At 42.4% G+C, this 23311-nt stretch overlaps 2 protein-coding genes across 8 annotated transcripts in view; both read right to left on the bottom strand.

Moving 5' to 3' along the window:
• Positions 1 to 23311, bottom strand: part of ESR1 (estrogen receptor 1) — a 529996-nt gene that overhangs the window by 31468 nt on the left and 475217 nt on the right. For all 7 annotated transcript variants that reach the window (XM_049903778.1, XM_049903786.1, XM_049903821.1 and 4 more), the window contains one exon: positions 13416 to 13549. In XM_049903778.1, the coding sequence (XP_049759735.1) occupies positions 13416 to 13549 (134 nt within the window). The remainder of the gene's footprint in view (positions 1 to 13415; positions 13550 to 23311) is intronic.
• LOC126086950 (60S ribosomal protein L23a-like) lies at positions 6361 to 13309 on the bottom strand. The gene has a single exon (XM_049903832.1). It carries the CDS (start codon positions 8793 to 8795, stop codon positions 8325 to 8327), a length of 471 nt encoding a protein of 156 aa, XP_049759789.1. The 5' UTR covers positions 8796 to 13309; the 3' UTR covers positions 6361 to 8324.

Raw genomic sequence — 23311 nt, 5'->3', positions numbered from 1 at the left:
GGACTCGACGGCAGCGAACAACATACCACAACAATACCAAGAGGAAGGGCAGATGCTTCTCCTGTCAAGATGAAAATGAATCTTACATTCAGGGTTTAATTCATCACTGTTGTTGATGCCAATCTTAAAGAAGCTGACTGACAAACTACTCACGTCAGTCCCCTCCTGATATTCCCATGTGCTGTTCTCAGAGCTGACTGCCTGCTTTATGCTGAACCAGGGAGCCCTGAAGGCCTCACCCCAGCATCGACTTTCAGTTGGGGAGAACCCGGAGAATACACTGCCCTTGGTCCGCAGGCTCTGTGGGATTAGACAGGGCACTCCTTAAACCAGCATCACCATGACCACCAGAGAAGGGAACGGCAGGAACTGTAGGGCATCAATATTAAGCTCCTTCTTCCAAGCTCAGCACGGACTAGGAAAGGTCATGTCAAGCACACAAAGCCCCAGAACCCTGCACAAACCAGAAGCCAGGCTATCCTTCCTGAGTGAGTTTTTAAAGACAGACGCACTTAGAGCTATCCAATTTCTTCTTTTTCTTCTTGTAAATATCACTTTGAAAAAAATCAGTGTCAAAGGGATGAAAGGCAGAAAGTAAGACATAAAATGCCGACCCTTTGTATACTCTTGACTGCTGGAAATAAGAGCAGTTCACCAGCATCCAGCATAACGTCTGTGGAAGTCACAAAACTTGAAATTAACATAAGAAGAATACATTTATACATATATCACACACACATATATTTATTGTTGTTGTTATTGTTAGGTGTTGTTGAGTCACTTTCGACTTATACTGACCCCATGTAACAGGGCAGAACTTCCCCATAGGGTTTTCTAGGCTGTAATCTTTACAGCAGCAGATTGCCAGGTCTTTCTCCCACAAAGCCACTGGGTGAGTTTGAACACCAATCTTTTGGTTAGCAACCAAGCACTTACCAGGCCTCCACATATATTGTTGTTGTTGTTAGGTGCCATCAGGTAGGTTCCAGCTCATAGCAACCCTATGTGACAACAGAAAGAAACACTGCCCGGTCCTGCTGCATCCTCACAATTGTTTTTGTTTGAGCCCGTTGTTGTAGCCACTATGTCAATCCATCTCATCGAAGGTTTTCCTCTTCTACACTCTCTACTTTACCAAGTACGATGTCCTTCTCCAGGGACTGGTCCCTCCTGATAACACGTCCAAAGTACATGAGACAAAGTCTCATCATCATCACTTTCAAGAAACACTCTAGCTGTATTTCTTCCAAGACAGGCTTGTTCATTCTTAGTCATTACTCTTCAATGTGTCAAATCTATTCCTGAGAGGATCTCCAAATTTAGGTGGAATATACTCAAGGTTGTACTTTGGCTCTCGTGGACTTGTTCTAATTTCCTTCAGCTTCACCTTGGACTTGTATATTGAGTAACTGATGGTCTGTTTGGCAGTCGGCACCTGGCCTTGTTCTGACTGATGATATTGAGCTTTTCTATTGTCTCTTTCCACACATGTAATCGATTTGGTTTCTGTGTTTCCATCCAGTGAGGTCCACGTATATAATCACCATTTATGTTATTGAAAAAAGGTATTTGCAATGAAGAAGCTGTTGGTCTTGCAGAATTCCATCATGTGATCTCTGGTGTTATCTCTAACACCAAGGCCATATTTTCAAAACTTTCACATTCCAATCACCAGTAATTATCAATGCATCTTGACTGCATGCTTGATCAATTTTAGACAGCAGAAGTTGGCAAAAATCTTCAATTTCTTCATCTTTGGCATTAGTGGTTGGTGCGTAAATTTCAATAACACTCTCATTAACTGGTCTTCCTTGTATGAGTATGGATATTATTCTATCACTGACACCGTTGTACTTCAGAATAGATCTTGAAATGTTCTTTTTGACGATGAATGAGATGCCACTCCTCTTCAATTTGTCATTGCTGACATAGTAGACCATGTGATAGTCCAATTCAAAATGGCCAATACCAGTCCATTTCAGCTCACTAATATACCCAGGATACCAATTTTTAAGCCTTCCATTTCACTTTTGACAACTTCCAATTTTCCTGGATTCATACGTTGTACATTCCATGTTCCAATTATTAATAAATCTTTGCAGCTGTTTCTTCTCATTTTCAGTTGTGCCATGTCAGCAAATGAAGGTCTCCAAAGCTTGACTTCATCCATGTCATTAAGGTTGACTCTACTTTGAGGAGGCAGCTCTTCCTTCCCCAGTTGTATTTTGAATGCCTTCCAACCTGAAGGGCTCATCTTCAGGCACTGTATCAGACAATGTTCCGCTGCTATTCTTAAGGTTTTCACTGGCCGATTTTTGAGAAGTATCCTGCCAGGTTCTTCTTCCTAGTCTGTCTCAGTCTGGAAGCTCAGTTGAAACCTGTCCACCAAGGGTGACCCTGTTGGTATTTGAAATACTGGTGGCAAAGCTTCTGTATCACAGCAACACACATTGCCACCATAGTACAACAAACTGACAGATGTGTGGAGGCCATATCTATTACATACATATTGATAAAAAAAAAATATGCATAAAATATATAAATATGCATATAGACAAAAGTCTCTGATAGAAGATAATTTGTTCGAAAGAAGTGAGCTTGGCATGTTTATATCATTATGTCCCTAATATGACCTACGTGGGAATTCCTGAATATGGGTCTTTCATAGTCAAAGGCGGTGCTGGGGAAGGGAACTGTCTGCTCTGTGACTCTCCGGAAGTTTGCACTCATTTCTGTTTCCCATGTTGAATTTTAAGTTTCTATTTATTTTTTTTTATTTATATGAGCACTTTCACATGCTGTTGGTAAAAGTGCAAATTGATAAAGCTTTCTGGAGCAGTAGGCAACATGTATCAATGTTTATACCCTTTCACCCAGCAACACTACTTCTAGAAATGTATCCAAATAAACAAAAGTGAGCAAAAATGTAAAAATATGCAAACAAAAGCATTATTTATAATATCAAAAAGAGAAATAAATGTTTAACGATATCAGATTTCTGAATAAATGTTATATCCTCATGAATGATTAAGAAGCCATTTAAAATCTTATTTTTAAAGAAAGTACACGTGGACTTTTACACAAACATGGACTCAAACATATCAACGATCATGAAGATGGGCAGAACTGGGCAACATTTCGTTCTGGTATACGTGAAGTCGCCATGAGTTAGAGGAGACTCGATGGCAACTAATAACAACAACAGCAACATGTCTATAATCCCAGTTAAAATAAATAGCTATAAATATTAACATACGCACATAGTTTGGATATAAAAGAAAACGGTACCTAATATGAATTAAGAGTTTTATCTAAGTAGGCACTGTTTTAGGAGCTTACTTATAGTAGTGATAACCCTATGGGGTAGGCATTATTATAAGCTCCATTTGATGGATGAGCAAACTGAAGTACAGAGAGTTTAAGCAATTTTTTCCAAAGAAGTTACTACAACTAAGAAGTAACAGAAAGGGAATTTGAATTTAGCACCAGAATCCTTGCTTTTAACCCCTACACTATCCTGCAATGGGATATATCAAAATGTCAGTTGTGGCTAATTTTGGGTGGTCTATTTTTGGGCGGCTTTAATTCCTTTTTTTTTTTTTTTAATTCCTTGATTATATATTTTGTAACTTCAATTTTTCTAAGTTACTTTTACTTTTTTTTTTACCTTATCATCAGCCCATCAGGTCTTGAGGTAGGACTGCCTACTAATCACCACTACATTACCATCTTGCTATGAGCAATGGGTCACCTTGACGGATATTCAGGCCCCTTTCTGGATGAATTAAATTGAGATCTACGGGTGTGGGTCCCCATGTGAGTATTTTTTTCAAAGACTCCACAGATGATTAAATCAAACCAAAGTGAACCCACTGCCATCAAGTCGATTGACTCACAGTGACCCTACAGGACAGAGTAGAACTACCCCATGGAGTTTTCAAGGAGCACCCGGTGGATTCGACTGCTGACCGTTTGGTTAGCGGCTGTAGCACTTAATCATTATGGCACCAGGGTTTCCCCCAGATGATTAGATAATTTAAATGTGAAGTCCATGTTGAGACTTACTGATCTAGATAATCCATCTAACCCTGTTTTTTCGCAGTAACATTTTTCACAGGTGCTTATGATTGCCTTAGAATCTAGCAGTTGTATTTTAAGCATCTCAGATAAATGAACAAAGAACAGAAGCAAACTAAATACATAAATGATGCATTCCTGCCAAGCCAGATGATGCTGTGAAACGCTGTACAAGCAGAGGTTTTCTGACAGTTCCAAACACAGAAGTGATGGGAGAGCTGAGCCATCCATCACATGAGTGCTTGGCAGGATGGGTGCATCAGAATCAGGACCAGAGGTCTGCGCCCCAGTCATCTTGCAAACAGTAATGTAATTTCTACAAAACACAATTATTACCAGTGTGCCTTTTGGTCTGTATTTAATTTGTAAATTTATTTTGGTTTTATACTTATGAAAGAGCTATCAACAGAGTTTATACTCAGTTGTCTATTTAAGTACTAAATATGTTTTTTTTATATATTTAAACAACATTGTAACAATAAGAACATTTCAAATCACCAAGGGGGAAGTCCAAATATTTTTCAAATAATGGGGTAGTAAGAATATCATTCAAGGAGCCCGAGTGGCTCAAGCAGTCCTATAGAGTCTCTGTGAGATGGAACTGACTCGCTCAATGGCTCACAACAACTAACCTAAAGGTTGGCTGTTCAACTACACCCAGCGGCTCTGTGGAAGACAGGCCTGGCAAACTACTTCTGTAAAGACTATAGCCGAGAAAATCCTATGGAGCAGCTCTACTTTGTAACATGGGGTCTCCATCAGTCAGGGCCCACTGACTCTACAACAGCTAATAACAACAACATCAAGGAACATTATTCAAGTAAGTCAGCAATGGGGAAGTCTATTTATTCAAAATAATGGGTCTGTATGTTAGTCAAACTTAAAGAATATTGACTACATCATTTCTGAACCCTAGAAAAGGCAGAGCAAAACGGTCTTTGAATAGGGGCCTGGAAAAAGGCATTAGGAGAGAGAACATGGCTTCCTCTCTGTGGCTGGTAAGCAGCTATTCTTCCCTCTGAGGTTCTGAACATGAATGGCAAACCCACAACACTGCAAGGATTCCTAGTCTCCCAAGGCCTGCTGCCTCTTATCCCCTCCCATGAATTTGCATCAGGTCTCCAGGGTCCTAACTAGGCTCTGTTAGTTTCTCCGGTTCCCCAAAAGCTCCAAAAGATCTTGAGACAACAGGCAGGACCAAATCCACCCATAGCCTGGGCCTGAGAGTATTCTCTTCACAATGAGGACACCCTAGCTGTGAGGATGTAAATTTTTTTTTTTTTTAAATCCCCAAATAGCAGAAGTGAAATCCTGCCTGAGAATTTCCAGGTAGGAACGTATTTATTATCTGTAAGGAAGAACATCAAGGAGGCCTGGTGGTGCAATGGCTAAGTGCTTAGCTGCTAACTGAAAGGTCATCAGTTTGAACCCAGGATTAGCTCTGTGGAAAAAAAGACCTGGCAATCTGTTCCCATAAAGATTACAGCACAGGAAACCCTATCAGGCAGTGCCACCTATAGGGTCACTATGAGTTGGAATAGATGGCAATGGGTTTGGTGGTTTTTTTTTTTTTTTTGGTTAGGAAGAACATCATAATTTCTTTCATAGACACAGAAAGCAAGGCTTTATCTTTGGAGAGTGTGGAAGAAGCAAGCTAATATTCATGCGCATTTATTCTGTGCTTTCTTAAATATATGGCCATTCTCCTCAGAGTCACAATGCCTCTGTGAGCTAGGTATTTCTACTTTAGACATGAGGCTCCAGGAGACAGCTTAGCGAAGGTCACCCCTCACCCCTCAAATAAGTGGCAGCGTTGCTTCTTCTGAATGCCAGCCTCTGTGATGACAAGTCCACATCACACCTTCAGGAAATTAACTGAAGCCATGAGGCTTGCTTAAGGCCACCCCTGAAGCTGGTAGCAGAGGAAAGCTCCAAGTTTTTAGTTTACTGCCTACAGACTCCAGTCAGCCAGAAAGGAGAGGATGGACCACTTAATAACTATGAAGTGCCATTTATCTCAAAATAAGGACAGTACACAGACTCCCTGGAGAGGAAGTGTGGCGTTACAAATAACTCAAGAGATAATACAGTGCAGTCTTCTCCAATGTGACAACAATGGGCATACCTGTCAACGTGCCCATTTGCTATTTCCAAGGACTGTTCCTGTCAGAAACCTTCCATTGTTGAGAATTAACAGCCCTCAGTGTTTACAGTCAATATGTTTTTAAAATGTTCTTTCATCTAAAAATAGAGACTTTCTGAATCATTGTCTTATTTCTGCACTTGAAAGTATAAACGCTCTAAGTAATTGTCTAATAATACAGAGCAAGTGCAAAGAGCTGTCTGGAGAGACGAATTATTCTTTGTGATGAAGGGTTGTTATAACTAATCATTAGATAAATGCATCCTGAGCCAGAGTGTGGCCTTGGGTGAACACGTTCATAAAGCAAACAGGATTTCATGAGCGTCAGCATTATAGGTTTCATCAGTGCAGCCAGATGACAAGACACACCATATTAACAAAGCACAGCCAGGTGACGGACAGCAGCTGGCACGCTTCGTGTTTATGTTTACTACATGCACTTCTGTGCAATATTCCATATCCCTTGTTTTTGTTGTTTTGGTGAAGGAACACCAGGAATCACATTTTCAAGATGCTGCCATGCTTCTTTCTAGTATCCCATGCATGCCCCTTAACTTTTCGCCTTGGGTTTTTTATTATCTGTGGTTTTTGGCTGTTCACTTGTCTTTGCTATTCCATCAAATGAAAGAGGAAGGTTGTCTGAAGATCTGTGTTGCATGAGCAGGTAACCAAGGCCATAGTATCTCAACAGGACATTTTAGAAGTCAGTTTGTAGTCTGGCTAGGAAGGCCATTCCTTGAAATTGAGTATAAGGGCCAATCCCACAGATGTTGAGGGAGACCTCACTATCATCAAGAAGAGCCTGGAGTGGAGCGTGTCTTTTGGACCTGGGGTTCCTGCACTGAGAATTGTCTAGACATAGGACAGAGAGAGCTGAAACCCCAAAGATGGTATGAGGCAGAAAGAACAAGCAGCAAGCACAGCAGATCCCAGTGGCATTGAAACAGTGAACCAGTACAAGCAGTGGAAACCAGGAGACTGGTGTGAGGCAGCTATAGTGACCCTCCTGGCCCATGGAGTGAGAGAGAGGTGAACACCTCCGGGCAAGAGGCTTACTTGTGGAGTGGGTTATCTCTGGGCACTTGTTGTCAGAGCCAAATAACAGTAACTCTTGCCTGCACAGGGCAGGGGCCCAGAGAAGGGCTTGTTGGCACAGCCAAGAGAAAGGCTGCCTGCCTGCAGGCACAGCTGAAAAGAAGCTAAGAGCTATCTTGGCTGGAAGCTGTCCTGATTGAAGACCTGTATCCTGTCTCCTTATTTGTATCCTGTTACTTCCAAGTTGATCCTGATCCTGGGTTGTAACCTGTTACTTCCCTAATAAACCATATAATCGTGAGTAGGGTCTGTGAGTTCTGTGTGGCCACTGCAGTGAATTATTGAACCCAGCAGAGAAGTAGAGAGTGCCATGGGGAGGATACGTGGTGTCAGAAATGGAGAAAAAGTTGGAGAGTGGAGGTGTGTCTGACCTTCACCACACAGGAGTCAGCTTTGTGAACCTGATTCTCATCTCTCCTCCTGAATGTAGACAGGATTGATTACAGTCCAACAAAATATTTATTAGAGATTTTAGAGTTATACAAATTGAGCTTTGACAGGTGAATTTTTCTACGTCTTCAAAAATGTTCACGAAAAAGGCAGTGTTCTCACAAGGACCCTGGATGGTGCAAACAGTTAATGTGCTCAGCTGCTAACCAAAAGGTTGGAGTCCACCCAGAGGTGCCTCGGAAGAAAGGCTTGGCAATCTATGTCAGGAAAAAAAAATCAACCATTGAAAACCTTGTAAAGCACAGTCCTAGTCTGGCACACACAGAGTTTCCATGAGTCAGAATCAACTGGATGGCAACTGGTATGGTATGGTCCTGACAGGGAATAGATTCTGAGAAGCCATTAGGTTCACGTATGTCAAGGGTGAGAAGAAACAGTCAGCAGACGAGTGAACACATAGTGAGCTCACAGCGCTTTCACCACAGTTTTCATTCAAGCCTTCCAATATTAAGGCTCAAATTACAATCAATTATTATCCATGAGATAAAACTTGTTTTGAATTTTTTTTTTTATATGTGGTGAAAAAATTTATGTTTAGAATTAGCCAGCTGGACTCAGTTTAGATGATCCCAATTTTGCTGGCCACTTCCAAAGCATCATAGTCAAGGGCCAATTGAACATATGCCTTCTCCTTTCCATCAAGTCTGATCAAGGTGCTGACCTTGGCCACATCAATATCATAGAGCTTCTTCACAGCCTGTTTGATTTGGTGCTTGTTGGCCTTGACATCCACAATGAACACAAGTGTGTTGTTATCTTCTATCTTCTTCATGGTTGACTCGGTGGTCAGAGGGAACTTGATGATGGTATAGCAGTCCAGCTTGTTTCTCCTGAGGGCGCTCATCCAAGGATATCTGGGCTGCCTTCGCAGCCTCAGTGTCTTGGGCTGCTGGAAGGTGGGTGAAGTGCGGATCTTCTTTTTTTTGTGGCTATGGACACCTTTCGGCACTGCCTTCTTGGCCTTCAATACCTTTAATTTGGCTTCAGTTTTGGGAGGGGCAGGGGCTTCCTTCTTCACTTTTGGCGCCATCTTTGTAAAATGCACTTTGATTTTTTTCTAAGCATAATTAAATCACACAAGTAACAACATCTCAGCATAACAGTTACCATCTCTATCATTGTTATGTTATACCCCTTGAGTCCCGTATTTTTTTCCCCTAGTCTGGCTGGAAACCTTTAAACTAAAGCATTTAATTACATCAAGAAAAGGCATACACCAATTCAATTTAAGCCAGAGAGCTGTATCGGTGATAATGATAGCTGTCATTGGTTGCGGACATACTATGTTTCATGAGCTGTGTTAAACATTATGCACATTTTCTCTTTTATCCACCAGTAACCCATGTCGAGAGGCATTATTTTTCCTATTTAAGAGTCTGATGTTATCTAGACGTAGAGTGTACTGAAAGGATGATGCAGTTCAGAATGGGCACATCATCAGGAAAGACAAATTGCTAGAAAAGGACATCATATTTGGTCAAGAAGAAGGTCAGCAAAAATGAGGAAAACCCTCCATGGGATGGGTTGACACAGCAGCCACAACAACGAACTCAGACATAGCAAGGAGGATGTAGACGGTGCAGGCCCAGGTAATGTTTCACTCTGTTATACACAAGGAGGCATGAGGTGGAGCTGACTTGATGGCAACTAACACCAACAACAACAGCAGCAGCGTAGGAAAAGTGAGGGATGTTCCAGGTCCTCCTGGTTATAGCCACTAAATAAACATGTATTAAATAACTGAGTGTTGACTCATCCCAGGCTAGCGACTGTGAAGAACACAGAAGAAGGGTAAATAGTGTAAAGGGGAAGTAGGACATACATGCATTAAGAACTAAAGAACAATTCAGGTTAAAGAGAAAAACTGCGACATTCAGTCTGGTGTGTTCGGTATAAAGTTCGTAGGAGAAACTCAATAAATTGAGTTATTGAATGAAGAAATGAGTTAAATCATTCAATCAACTAATCAAATGCTAAATCGCCTGCTACGAACTCTAAGAACTAAAATAGTCCAGAGAAGGAAAGCTCATTATGGACTTGGGTAGTAACAAGGTTTCCTGAATAAGCTGAATTTTCCTGGAAGAATGAGAGACACCTGAATTACCATAAAGAAGAGCTGACGTCGCACTGCATTTAAGGAATGCCTTGAGGAGGCACAGCGGGATTTCCTGATCAGCTTCTGTAGCTCCAGCTCCCTTCCCTTCTCTCCACTGCTGCGCCCTCTAGGCTTCTGCCCTGGACTCATCTGCTCTGGTCCTATTTGCCCTAGTCTTGAACCCCGTCCAGCCAGTTCTCAGAACGCCTTGAAGCTGGCATGGGTTTTGCTAAGGCATCTTTGGATTACCCAGGAATGTCTCTGTCCTTTGGTGTGGAATGGAAAAATAAACAGTGTTTGTCCTATGGATGATTCTGGGCTCTTGCAAGTAAAGTAATAAATTATTCTAAATGAAGCGAGAATCATGAGAAACACCTCCCACTCCCAAACAGCTGTGTAGAGGACTTCCCATGGAAATTTTGGCATCTGGGCGACCTTCTCAAGGCTTCCAGAAAGACATTCCTAGCAGGTCCTCACAACAACCTTTCAATTCCCCTTGTGCCTCTGCCCCAAAGTCAAGGCCAATGTAAACGCCACCTCTGGCGACAGGAGCTCTACATACAAATTCAGGTTCCTCCATACACTGAGGCCTTGTTTCCCAGGGATCAGAAGTATCTTCTAGCTCAAATTTCCTGAATCATTTCCAGCCTGGCTCTGTCAGAGATTCCTAAAGTAAGAGTCACTTTTGTAATTTGCCTCATGCCTGGTGAAAAGCTGTCCCAGTTCAGAGCCATGAATTGGTTGGCTTTTTAGAAAAATCCATACCTCCAGTTGTGGGAGAAAAATTGTTGAGCATGGTAACCCTCTTATGACTGATGGCTCTTTTTCAATAAAAGAGGCTCCCAATACCATATCTTTGTGTTTCTGAGCCTTGTTCTTTTAGACTCTGATTTGCAGGAACAATATGAACCACTAGGAGCTGCGCTGGGCAGCAGATCTGCTTTTCCAAAACATAGTTCCCATTTGTAGTGACAAGATTTATTTCACTTTTGCACAGGGCTGAGAGGTAGCTCCTGTTTTGTTACTGATCTTATGAACCAGCAGTGCTGTCCTTGATGGAAAAGCCAAGCTGTCGCCCTGGTATCTCATGGAAAAAAAACACCACCAATAACAGTAAACTAAGTCAGCATCCAGGGCCTTGTATTTCCAAAATAATGGTTCAACCCTTCGAGAGCAAGAAAGCTCGCAGGCGATTCTGAGAAAGAGATGAAAGAAGAACAGAGCAGGAAAGTTTAACAAGTGCTATACGGGGTCCAGTGGAGGCCTAAGCCCTGCAATGGGAAATGACAGTTTTGAGGTTATGGTGAGAGACTTTACTAAAAGATCTTCTGATGAGGGCCAAACACTTTCCCCGACTCCCCTGGGGTTTTAAAAAACCTGGGCCTAATGAAATCAACCAATTAACCAAATACTAAACTGTGTGGTACGGACGCTAAACCAAAATCAAACCTGTTGCCATCAAGTCGATTCTGACTCATGATGACCTCATGTTACAGAGTAGAACTGCCCCATAGGGTTTTCGTGGCTGTAATCTTTATGGAAGCAGATTATCAAGTCTTTCTTCCGTGGCACCACTTGATGGGCTCGAATTGCCAACTTTTAGATTAGAAGCCAAGTGCAAACCATTTGTGCTACCCAGGGATCTTGTACAAACACTAAGAACTAAAATAGTCAAGAGAAAAGGTCATTACTAATAGTTCGAGGACAAAAGTCCTGCCTTTTTTCTACACGCTATTAAAACAAAACAACAACAATGAAACCTCTATCTTTTGAATAGAAAAATAATAATAGAATACAGGGAACAGTTGCATAGATCTAAAGGAAATAATTTTTTATTCCCCAAATCAGAATATCCACCTGTGTTGATTATACAACTCTGGCTAGTTTCACTTCCTGTCTGGGGTATTATTTCCTGGTTAAAGTGGGAACAAAGTCCCAGTACTTTCTAGGCCTGCTTTCCCTGAAGTTAACAGATTGCTCACTTGGAACCAATGAGCGTATGCCAGGCCTTGCTGAAGAAGGAGCAGGTTCAGGACCTGGCACCGCACAGCCGAGTGGCACTGCTCCCAGAATGCTCATCCAATAAAGAGCCATTGTGGGATCTGGACCCTCCAATGTACAGGACAAGTGGCTCAAATGAAAAGCACAATGCATGTGAGTGGGACCAGTAACTCGAATGGAGTGATAATCACTTCCTTAGTGTAGATCAGATTATTTTTCATGTAACTTCATTCTGTAATTCAGTCTCTGCCTGGTGTAACAGTACAGATGGCCATTTATTGGTTGATAAGTGAGAATGATTACTATGATAGCCAGTGAGCAATATAGGTTACTAGCATCGAGGGGAAGGTGAAGTGGAAAATTATTTGTCTCCATTCTGGAGATGCCACGGGGAGGCAGGAAGGGACAGGCATCATCAGAAAGAGACAGAAGCACCCAGGGTGGATTACCCAGCGAGCAAGACCTTGGTTAATGTAAGCCTGTGCGTACCTTCCAGCACCTGAACAGAGAAGGGAGTGCCCATTCTCTGTGCGTTTACGTATGTGATCAATACAAACTGTGGTTCAGCTGCTGGGAAAGCCGAGACTGTATCTACTGAGTTATATCTAATGGATTTAGTAAGAAACTAAAGCAGACCTGGAATTTCAAACTCAGTATGATTTCTGTGTGAGAATGAGGTGCCAGGCAGATGTGGGAGTGGGCTGGGGGCAAAGGGGCCAGGTTAAGGACATTTGCTGTGCAGTTTACAAGCATTTGTCGAGCTCTGGGCTTCACAGGCTATGGATCTAGTGCTGAGATCCAAATCCTGAAAGGGCTGGGGGGAGTCAGGGTGCTAATTCAGGCTGAGCCATAGTTTCCATCTGGGTGACCTGGAGTGACACCCTATACAGCAGCCAACCTCACTACAAATAAAACAGATGCCGCTCTTAGCTAAGCTTCCTAAAATGAAAATAGGAGGGGACGGGAGAATTGGGCTCCACAGACCAAATAAAAAGTGCTCTTTCAGCTGGACCAACCGACTGCATTCTAAGGTCTTCAGGCTTAGGACCAGGTTTTTTGATTTGCCTTTTTTATTTTTTTAAATCTCTGAGCCAACTATATTTTTTAGCTCATCAGTTTTGACCAGATACATGATCACTCTGTCTCAAATAAACCTCTTTCCTTATGATTGGAGCTAGAATTGGTCACAATTTCTTAACAGGGTCCCTTGGTCTGCTTAACTTCTGACATGTTATCAACAGATGTGTGTTTATATACATACACTATTTGAATAAAAACATCCCCAATATCTGTAAAAGAATGCAAATATGCCAAGAAGAAGGTCATTTGATTCCACGGCCACTTTTTGCTTTTCATTCATCATATGTGACCAGTTGGGGTCTTGGTTTTTCCTTCAGAAGTTGTCTACTCTGATAGGTTATTTTAAATGCATGTCGCAGTTTCTCTCAATTTACGACATCTTGCTTTTATAGTAGGTAGGCTGTATCTGGTTGGAAAATAAACAAAAAACAAATATTTCTGCCGGAAACCAATCCTCCCGGGTCATCAACTCACCAGAATTCAGCAAAATGATAGATTTGAGGCACACAAACTCCTCTCCCTGGAGGTTCATCTTTCGGAACCGAGATGACGTAGCCAGCAGCATGTCAAAGATTTCCACCATCCCCTCCACGCATTTCCCCTGGTTTCTATGAAAACACAACAGAAAAAAAAAAAAAGGTCTGAGAAAGTGGGTTTGTTCACTGACAAGTTACCAAAAAAAGTCTTTTCTTGAGACATAAGGAAATGCAACAATATTTTTCTGGAGACCCTTTCAGCTCAAGACTTTCCACTCTATAAAATAGCTGAGGATCTGAAACTAAGAAAATAGATTTGAATACAAACAGCTTGTGAAACTTGATACTTTTTTTTTTTTTTGCATCATCAGAGGCAACTGCTGAATGTACAACCAACTTGCCTACTCAGCAGACAGTTCAGATGTGAGGAACGCTTCTCTCTTCTCTGAACAGGAGCCTGTATCGTCTTCAATCCTCTGCTTGTAATTGTCTAACACAGGCAAACAGGTTTCTCCCCGTTTGGCAGTAATTTAATTTTCCTATTAGCAAAAGGTGGATCCTTAGTGGCGCAGTGTTAAGCAATTGGCTGCTAACTGAAAGATCGGTGGTTCGAACCCACTAGTCGCTAGCTCCAAGGGAGAAAGATGAGGCAGTCTGTTTCAGTAAAGATTAAACGAAAGCAGCTGCCATTAAGTCGATTTCAACTCACAGTGATCTTACAGGACAGGGTAGAACTGCCATATATGGTTTCCAAGGCTATAATCTTTACAGGAGCAGATTGCCACATCTTTCTCAAAAAGAGAGGTGGGTGGGTTTGAACAGCTGAACTTTCAGTTAAGCAGCCAAATGCTTAACCATTAAGCAACCAGGATCCATTCCATAAAGATTCCCACCCAAAAAGCCCACTGCCATCAAGCTGATTCCAACTCATAGCGACCCTATAGGACAGAGTAGAACTTGCCCCATAGAGTTTCCAAAGAGCGCCTGGCACGTTCAAATTGCTGACCTCTTGGTTAACAGCCGTAGCGCTTACCCATTACACCACCAAGGTTTCCCCATAAAGATTATAGCCTTGAAAATCCTATGGGGCAATTCTACACTGTCCTATAGAGTTGCTATGAGTCAGAATCGACTGGACAGCAACGGATTTATTAGCAAAAGAAGGATCCTGGGTGGCACAGCGGTTAAGTTCTTGGCTGCTAGCCAAAAGGTTGGCAGTTAGAATCCACCCATTGGCTCCTCGGAAGAAGACCTAGTGATCTGCTTCTGTGAAGATTACAGCCTAGGAAACCCAATGGGGCAATTCTACTCAGTCACATGGAACGCCTATGAGTTGAAAATTGACTTGGCAGCACCTAAGAACAGCAACAATTAGCAAAAGAGGTAGCCAGCCCCCATGGACTCATGGGACTAGAGTTATAGTACGGTGATTTCCTTTTAACATTTTTTTATTTTGCGGTTTGGAACTCTTGATGCAACATTCTAGAGCAAGGTGCTCAGGACCCACTGTGCCCAAAGGATAAAGAAAAAAGAATCATTTTAGTCTTGGTGATTTGATGCACAGATGGAAAACTTAATAATAACAGAAGTTGGTTGTAAATAAGTCACATCCTGGTCTTTCAGCACCTCTGTAAGCCGGCAATATTTTACGGTTTCCCATGTCTTGGCTTCTAGCTCTTTTGTAGTTTTAACACTGCAACATCAATGATGCATCATGTCCAGAATATGTTTAAAGGGCTAGTTCATCTCCTAGTTCATCTATTTTTCACTGTCTCTTGGTGCCAGGCTTATCTGAATGATAACCTTCTAATATTCTCTGCTGTTGCTCACCACCGTGCTCTCAATTGTGCCCATGTTTTGTGCGCTGATTGGGAGAAGGAGCCTGGGAAGGATGTGTCACTCTGGGAAAGTTATGAGCCACAGGTGCCTCCAGGGACAATCCCTTCCATGGCTGCAGGACATCCTCCTGGAGCCACGCTGACAGTGTCTGCTGGATATCTGTACGTGGCACCATTGAGCTCTGGATGAATTGCTTGCTAACCTATTACAGACCAAGGAGCCGTTGTAACAAGGAATTCCTTGTTCACAGTTTCTTAGGCTTTCTGTAATATGACCTGTGATTGCGCAGTGGATCTCAATAGCAGCTGTCTCCTTAATCTCTAGTGATGCTTGCTCATGGCGTCAATCTGCGTGGGACACAGATCACAATTGGTGCATCTTCAATGAGCTTGAGAGAAGTGAAAAGCTCCCACCTCTGCACATCAACTGTGAGCTGCCCCTCCTACCCTTCCTTCCTCAGAACTTGGGCTAAGGCTTTCTTGCCACCAGTCCACTAGGGGCTGCATTTACTAGGAATGTTCTTTGCCTCATCTGCTTTATAGTAACGTCACTGATGTGGGGGTGGCTATGTTTATTGAGATTACAGGGCAAGGAGACCCAGTTGCTGGGATACAGGAAATCCTGCAGGGTGTAGATCCTTTGCATGACCAGACCATCCTGCAAGTAGGAGATACCAAAAAACCAAAAACAGTGGTCTTCTAAGAACGTAGGGGAATTCACGGGAGTCTGCATGCGTTACACAGTACGAAGCCAACACAAATCTGTCTGTAAACTCAACGGTCCAAACAATGGGCTGTTTTTTTAAGGGAATACGGCTTCATTGGTTCAAGCCTATCTAAGGCATGAAACCCTGGGCAGCAATCATGTCCAGGTGTCTTTTCTATGGCTCTTCCATGAAGAACAAGTGGATTTCCACACAGGAGTTGCTATGCAACTGGAATATCCATGTTTAAGGTAGTCTGGTTCTGGGTTGCTGGCATCCAAGGCAAAGGAGCCTACCCAGGGAGGTAGTAATGGCAGCAGCAGCTCCTGCCCCTTCCACTCACCCCATTGTGTGGTCCCCATTCTGTGCTGCATGGCTCCCAGCTTGGTCCCTCACTCCTCGGGCCTCTGCCAGCTTTCCCAAGTCTCTCTGGAGCCACGTCAAGGAACACATGCACACAGGTGCACACACACACAAAATTTAATTTCTATAGCTCCTGACCTCTTCCCTTCTGCCCTCTCCTCCTCCTTTCTCATACATTGATTTTTAAGTGCCCTTTGAATGTTATAGTAATTAGCTCTTTGCCATCTGTTGTTGTTGACTGAATTATGTCCTCCAAAATGACATGCTGAAGTCCTGAAATCCTTGTACTTGTGAATGTGAACTTGTTTGGAAATCAGGTCTTTGAGAGGTTACCAGTTAGGTTAACGTGAGGTCATACCAAAGTAGGGTAGGTGCTAAACCCATCCTAGCAATGTCTTACAGAAGACATGGAGACACACAAGGGGAAGACACTATGTGAAGATACACGTACAAGCCAAGGCACGCCAAGGATTGCCAGCACCACCAGAAGCGTGGGGAGAGGCATGGAGCAGCTCTTCTCTAAGAGCCTTCAGAAGGAGTCAACATGGCTGATAACCTGATTTGGACTTCTAGCCTCCAGAACTGTGAGACAATAAATTTCTGTTCTTTAAAACCACCCACTTTGTGGTATTTTGTTCTGGCAGCCCTAGGAAACTAAGACACATGTGTTTTTAATGTGTTTCTCATTTTTTCTTTTAATTTTGTTTCTGGTATTTTCTCCTGCAAAACCACTTAATTTTTATATCATCGGATTGATCAAACTTTTTATTTATGGCTTTTCTGTGTCTTTCTTGGCAACGTCATTACCATTCCAACAGCATAGAAAAATTATCTTTTCCTGCTAGTACAGTTCCATGTTTTTATATTTAAATCTTTGATCCCCAGGGATTTATTTATATATAACAACTTTACTGAGACATAATTCACATATCTTACAATTCACCCATTTAAAGTGTATAATAGGTTTTAATATATTCACAGAGCTGTGCAACCATCCTTTGGGATTTATTTTGGGGTAAGGTATGAGATAGGGATTCAGCTTAATATTTTTTCAGGTGCCTAGTTAGCTTGTGTAACACTGTTTATGAAACAAGCCATCTTCTTCACACTGACTTGAAATGTGCTAGGTACCTTTGATATATTCATTTACTTCTCAAAACTGCCCTTAAGGTTCATATTATTATTCCTACTTTCCAAACGTAGGAACTAGGACTCACAAAATGTTAGGTCAGACCACACTGCCTACCACCAACCCAGAAGAAAGAATTCTATCAATAAGTTTTTCTTTCTTTCTGTCTTTCTTCCTTGCTCTAATTTATTCATTTTGTAAGATTTATTGACTGCATTTTATCTACCAGGCCTTGTGCTAGACATTAGGATACAGAGAAGAAAGTCATAGGTGTTGTTAATAAATTGCTCCAGAACAGGGGCAAGTCAGACAAGGAGGAAGACAGATACAATAATACACTGGGATACATTCCCCAAAAAAGGTATAGAAAGCAAGCCACTTACTCTAATGCTAGCCTGCCCGGGTTAACCTAAGTCAGTCTTAAAGCAATTGTCATAGTATTCTCAGATAAAGTTAAATGAGCTTTTATGCAAAGTGTCTGGCACACAGTAAAGGCTATATTTAAGGATTAGCTATAACCAAACCACCAAACCAAACCTGTTGCCATTGAGTTGATTTTGACTCATACGACCCTTATATTGATAAACAGATAAATACATAGACGTTAAGGGAGGGGCTGGCCTTTTTATCTGATGTATCCAGAAAACAACTGCCACAGTGTGACTGTGGAAATGTAGACACATGGAACTTCTATATAAGCAGAGGGGGAACTCGAAAAGCTATACAGGAGGACGAGGTGATGGTCACACTGAAGGAGAAGCTGGCCTAAAGTGGGAGAACATACTTGAAGCGGGTTTTTCTTGTCATGGAGTTGACTTTTTTTAAGTAGCACATTTTCTTTCTAGTGAAAAAAATAAACAAGGAGAGAGGAAAACGTTTGGAGGATGAAGCTTTAAAAATAACAACTCATAGCCAAAATAGAGAAATGTCCCTTTCTCCGTAGAAAGTCTCTGTTTACTCAACAGACTGCACACCGGCAGGGGAGGACATCTTGGTGTGGGAGGGAGCCTGGGTGCACCTGCTGTGAGCAAAAGTTCAGTTCAGAAACTGAGAATGTGAAATCTTCGCAATTCTCCTTTCTTCTTGTCCTTTCTGAATAGTCTCCCACATCCTCCCATGAGGAGCTTGTTCTTAACTCTTCTAGCAAGAGTGTGTTTCTCTCAGCCTCTTCTCGCTGGACAGCCTGCTGTTTCAAACCAGCAATTACTACCTGTTGACAGTACAATGCTTGCTCTTCAGCACAGATTCAGAGCCGTAGCCGGTACCCTCAGTGATGGCACATTCCAGAAACTCCCAATCCCCTCCACTGCCCCATTATGTGTGTGTGTTTCTTTATGGAATATGGAGGGGTCATACACTGACTAATAATTATAGAGCCATTTTAATATCAGCACCCTGGAGCCTACCTCCCATGCAAACAGAAGTGCTTCATAACAACATATTCTTGTCATGGTACTGTGAGTCTGAACTTTGAAGGCTCCTGGGGAATAGTCAATGCTGTGAAACCGCCAATTTCTATGCACTGCTGTAAGCACGCTGTACAACATATTTATGCTGATGTCGCCGTAAGAATGAACTTACTGTCCCTGTGGACGGGAAAAGCTCAATTGATCCAAACACTCCAGGCAATCCATAGATAATCCATTATTTATCTAAATAAGAATTACATATTTTGAGGGCCCATATGATATTTTCAGTAAACCATCAGAATGCTGTCTGAATTCAAATGACTGACTTACTATGTAGCATCTGTGGTCTCTCATTATCGTTATCACAAGGTGAAAAAGCTTGCCAGGTGAGGTAGTGAGCAGGTAATTTGTTAACCTACTATCTGGTACAACTCGATGTGGGCTCTGAAGGCTGGACAGACACTTGTCATCTGCCTGACTCAAGGGAACCTGTCTATTGAGGTCATTACATGTGTTAGGGTTTCATTTTCAAAGTCCTGCCTTAATATCTGTGGTCTCCGGGGATGCAAACAGTTAAGCACTCAGCTACTAACGGAAGGTTGGCAGTTCGAACCCACCCAGAGGTGCCTTGGAAGACAGGCCTAAGATCTGCTTCCGAAAGGTCACAGCCTTAAAAACACTACGAAGCCGTTCAAGTCTGCACACATGGGATTGCCATAAGTCAAAATCGATTCATTGGCAACTAATAACAGCAACAACCTTAAAAGCCTATACTAACTTCAAGAAGCAAATTAGAATAGGGACGATAAGTCAATTTCACAAAGAATAGATGAATCGACAGCATCAGAAATGGGTGATTACTAAGAATCTGGAGGTAACGTGACTATAACAAGACAAGATTAGTCTAAATTCATGAGGCGCTCCTGAGGCTGAGAAATAGGCGGGGGATGCAAAAACACGATTTATTTTTAAGGAAGTGCGGCTTCAATCCAAGATCAGAAGATGCAGCTTACCAAGCTGACCAGCCTACAACTCCCGCTGTGAGACGTGACAGCCTGCATGAATGAGTTCCTCCACGGATTTTATCAGCCTGGTTTTCAGAACGTCTCAAAATCCCCTCGTGGGAACTTTGTTCTGCTATTCACCCTCTTCAAATGCAGACCATTTACACTTAAGTAAGGATGGAAGGGACAGGACTTGAAAGAGCATTTGCTCATGACACGTCCTAAAAGTTTATCCTCTAAACTAAAGCCTGTTTATCAGAAGTCCACAGGTCCCTAACCCTCCACCTGGGAAATCAAGAGCTCTAACGAGGTGTGCAGACCACACCTGCACTTGTACACCTTCAAACATATGCCTTATGAGATGCGAAGCTGCCGTGTAGCTTCTCTTGGTATAAAAGGATACTGGTGAATGGAAACTGAGAAAACCCAGGAGATCAACATAAGACATTTAACTTAGCTGTCCTGAAAATTACAATAGGGTTAGGGAAAAAAAAGTTATAATTTAAGACGGCATCTAAAATCAGTGGTGGGAAGTTTTATTTTATTTAACAGGCTTGTGTATCTTCGATGCTATAGGATCTCTAAGCACATGTTCTAAGATGCTGTGACTCCATAAATACTTGTCTCATCAAGAGGTTTACATATACAGTCCTTTGAGGTGTGGCAGCAAATGCCGAAGATGTCAAACCAGAAACAAAATATTTTGAAAGATGCATGATTTGAATGGTTGTATCTCAAAGCTCAAAGCTGATTACTTGAGGGGAAAGTGGGTAAGTCTCTGGAGTCAGACTGTCTGGGTTCAGCTCTCAATGTCACTATTTACCAGTCATGGGACCTTGAACCAACTATGTAACCTTTCTGTGCCTGAATGAGCATATAGACAGAACTACTCATGCTGGACCACAGGTTGAATAGTAAATAATTAAGAGACTGGTTTTGGTTTTTTGTTGTTGTTACAAAAATTAGCCTATGTAGATTGATAAAGAAATTATTTTCAAGCAGAGGTTGAAGAGAATGGTGAAAGACCAGTGAAAAACAGCCTTACAAGTCTGGAAAAGAGAACTGCCTCTGGGTCCAGTTTACAAAAAAACTTAGTCCTGTGGCAAAAATCAGACCAAAAGGGTATTACCTCCCCATCCAAGCCTACTGTTCCAAATAGCCTCCAGGTAGAATTCATGCATTTTTATTACGGTGTTGACAAAGAATATTGAATATACCATGGAATTCTAGAAGAACAAACAAGTCGATCTTACAAAAAATATAGCCAGAATGCTCCATAGAAGTGACGACGGCAAGACTTCATCTCGCTTACTCGGGACATGTCATCAGCAAAAACCAATTGCTAGAAAAGGACATCATGATTGGCAAAGTAGGGGGTCAGTGAAAACAAGGGAAACCCTCAATAAGATGGATTGACACAACAATGGACTCAAACATACCAGTGATCATAAAGATGGTGTGGGACCGGGCAATGTATTGTTCTGTTATACATAAGGTCACCAGGAGTCGGAACCAACTCAACAGTGACTAACAACAACAGTTACCAATAAATAATGAAGGGAAAGCCTCGGGACAAGGAACCAAATAAGAGTGACAGGCTTGAGACTTATGTTTAGGAAAGAACTCTGAGTGTGGTTACAAGCAGGTGAGACTGACAAGAAGCAAAGAGAAGCATACTATGTTTTTGAGACAATTGCACAGCAAGAAATACAAGCCTGAACTAAAAAACAAAAGCCTTTGATTGTTCAAGTCTCCAACTCTTAGGCCCCAAATGTGCACTGGCAAGAAATGCTATGAGAGCTGTAAAAAAAACCCACTGCCGTCGAGTCGATGAGCGCTGTAGAGCCCATCAAAAAGACAAGCTTCTCAACACCCACTTTGATGTGGCCAAGTGGAAGAAAGGACAAAAAAGAACTTAACAGAAGGTGAAGCCAGGAGGCTATGGAGAACAAAGAAAAGTGAGTTTGAGAGCAGAATTAGGGACTAATCAAAGAACGTCCTAGCTTTCAGAGTAGACGCCTCCTCATGTCTACCTGTGAAAATGGCATGGGGGCGGTGTCTGACCTCCTCTAACTTCACCAGAGGGAAGGAAAGTCAAGATCAACAGCCTGAGGCTGATTCCTATGAAGCGGAGGTCAAACATGCCTCCTCTCTCTGCCATCTTTACCAATTCAGACACCAACCATCCCTCCCACGGCTCTCTCTACTTCTCTGAGGGGTTTGAAAATTCACTGCAATGGCCACACAAACTCAGACAATGCTCATGATTATGGGATTTATTAGGGAAGTAACAGGTTACAATTCAGGCTCAGGAACACTCAATGATACAGTTTGACCACCAGGACAGCCTCTTCCCAGCTGTGGTCCCAGGAACACCTCTCCCTGGCCCTAGGCCTCTGCCCAAAGGCTCTTAGCTTTCTTTGTGGGCCAGGAAGCCCATTGTGCTGCCTCCTGCTGCTGGGTCTCTCCTTCCCTGGTGGTGGTGGGCTCTTCTCTCTTTCCTGCCTCTGGGATGGCTCACCTCAAGTCTCACAGGATGGCAAAAACTGACCAATCCCTTCGGTGGGCCACAATTACCATATCACACAGTCCCACCCAATCACTTGGGTGAGAGTTACAAGACCATGGCTAGAAAGGCCACACGAAAGCGATCCATCACATCACACTGCCCTATAGGATTTCATAACTGCTATAGAAGGCAGCAGGTGTGGTTTTTTTGGTTATGGAAGGTGACACTATGAGTCCTCCCTTCTTCCCTTTTTCCAAGTGTGAGTTTTTACTGCAGTTATTTCACTGTTACTCCATCAGAGGATACTGGGTGCTTACGTGGGGTGAGGTTACCAAACCAGGTGGAGCCATATCCATAGTTGATAGAGAGGAACACACATCGCTGAGAAACTTTTGAGCAGGATGGACTTCGAACTGTATGCAGGGGCTGGATGGGACTTGGGAGTGTCTCCCTTGGGAAGAAACAGAATGTGTTTTATGTATAGGAGGAATGGATAGTTGGTAACCAGAAGGGAAGACTGTGGCAGACTGTGTATTTACCAAAGCACTTAGGGTTTCCTCTTGAGTTTCTTCCTGCACAATATTTTCCAGCCTCCCCTGCAGTTAAAAGTGGACATGTGACTGGGTTCTGGCCAGTGGAAAGTGGACGGAAGGGATTTGCATCACTTTTGTGATAAAGTACTTAAGGAACAGGTGTCTTCCCAATCCTCTCCCCATCTACTGCCTGAATGAAGTAGAGGAGTCTTCAGGGACGTAGAGGAAGGCAGAGACATGGGTTAGAAAGATCCTGAGTCCCTGAATGGGAAAGTCATCTAACCATGAGGATAACCTACATCAGACAGTGATGTAAGAAATCAACTTTTATTTGTGGAGCAGTTGAAATTTTAGGGATGCTTGTTATAACCACTAGCCTGTACCCCATAATTCAGAATGGATGCA

This window comes from Elephas maximus, chromosome 1, assembly GCF_024166365.1.
Source record: "Elephas maximus indicus isolate mEleMax1 chromosome 1, mEleMax1 primary haplotype, whole genome shotgun sequence".
NCBI classification, from domain to species: domain Eukaryota; kingdom Metazoa; phylum Chordata; class Mammalia; order Proboscidea; family Elephantidae; genus Elephas; species Elephas maximus.
The sequence above is the reverse complement of the archived record's forward strand: the minus strand, read 5'-3'. Positions and strand labels throughout refer to the sequence as shown.

Bases quoted from the DNA above. Each gene is read 5' to 3' on its own strand.
- LOC126086950 (XM_049903832.1), bottom strand. From the start codon at position 8,795: ATGGCGCCAAAAGTGAAGAAGGAAGCCCCTGCCCCTCCCAAAACTGAA.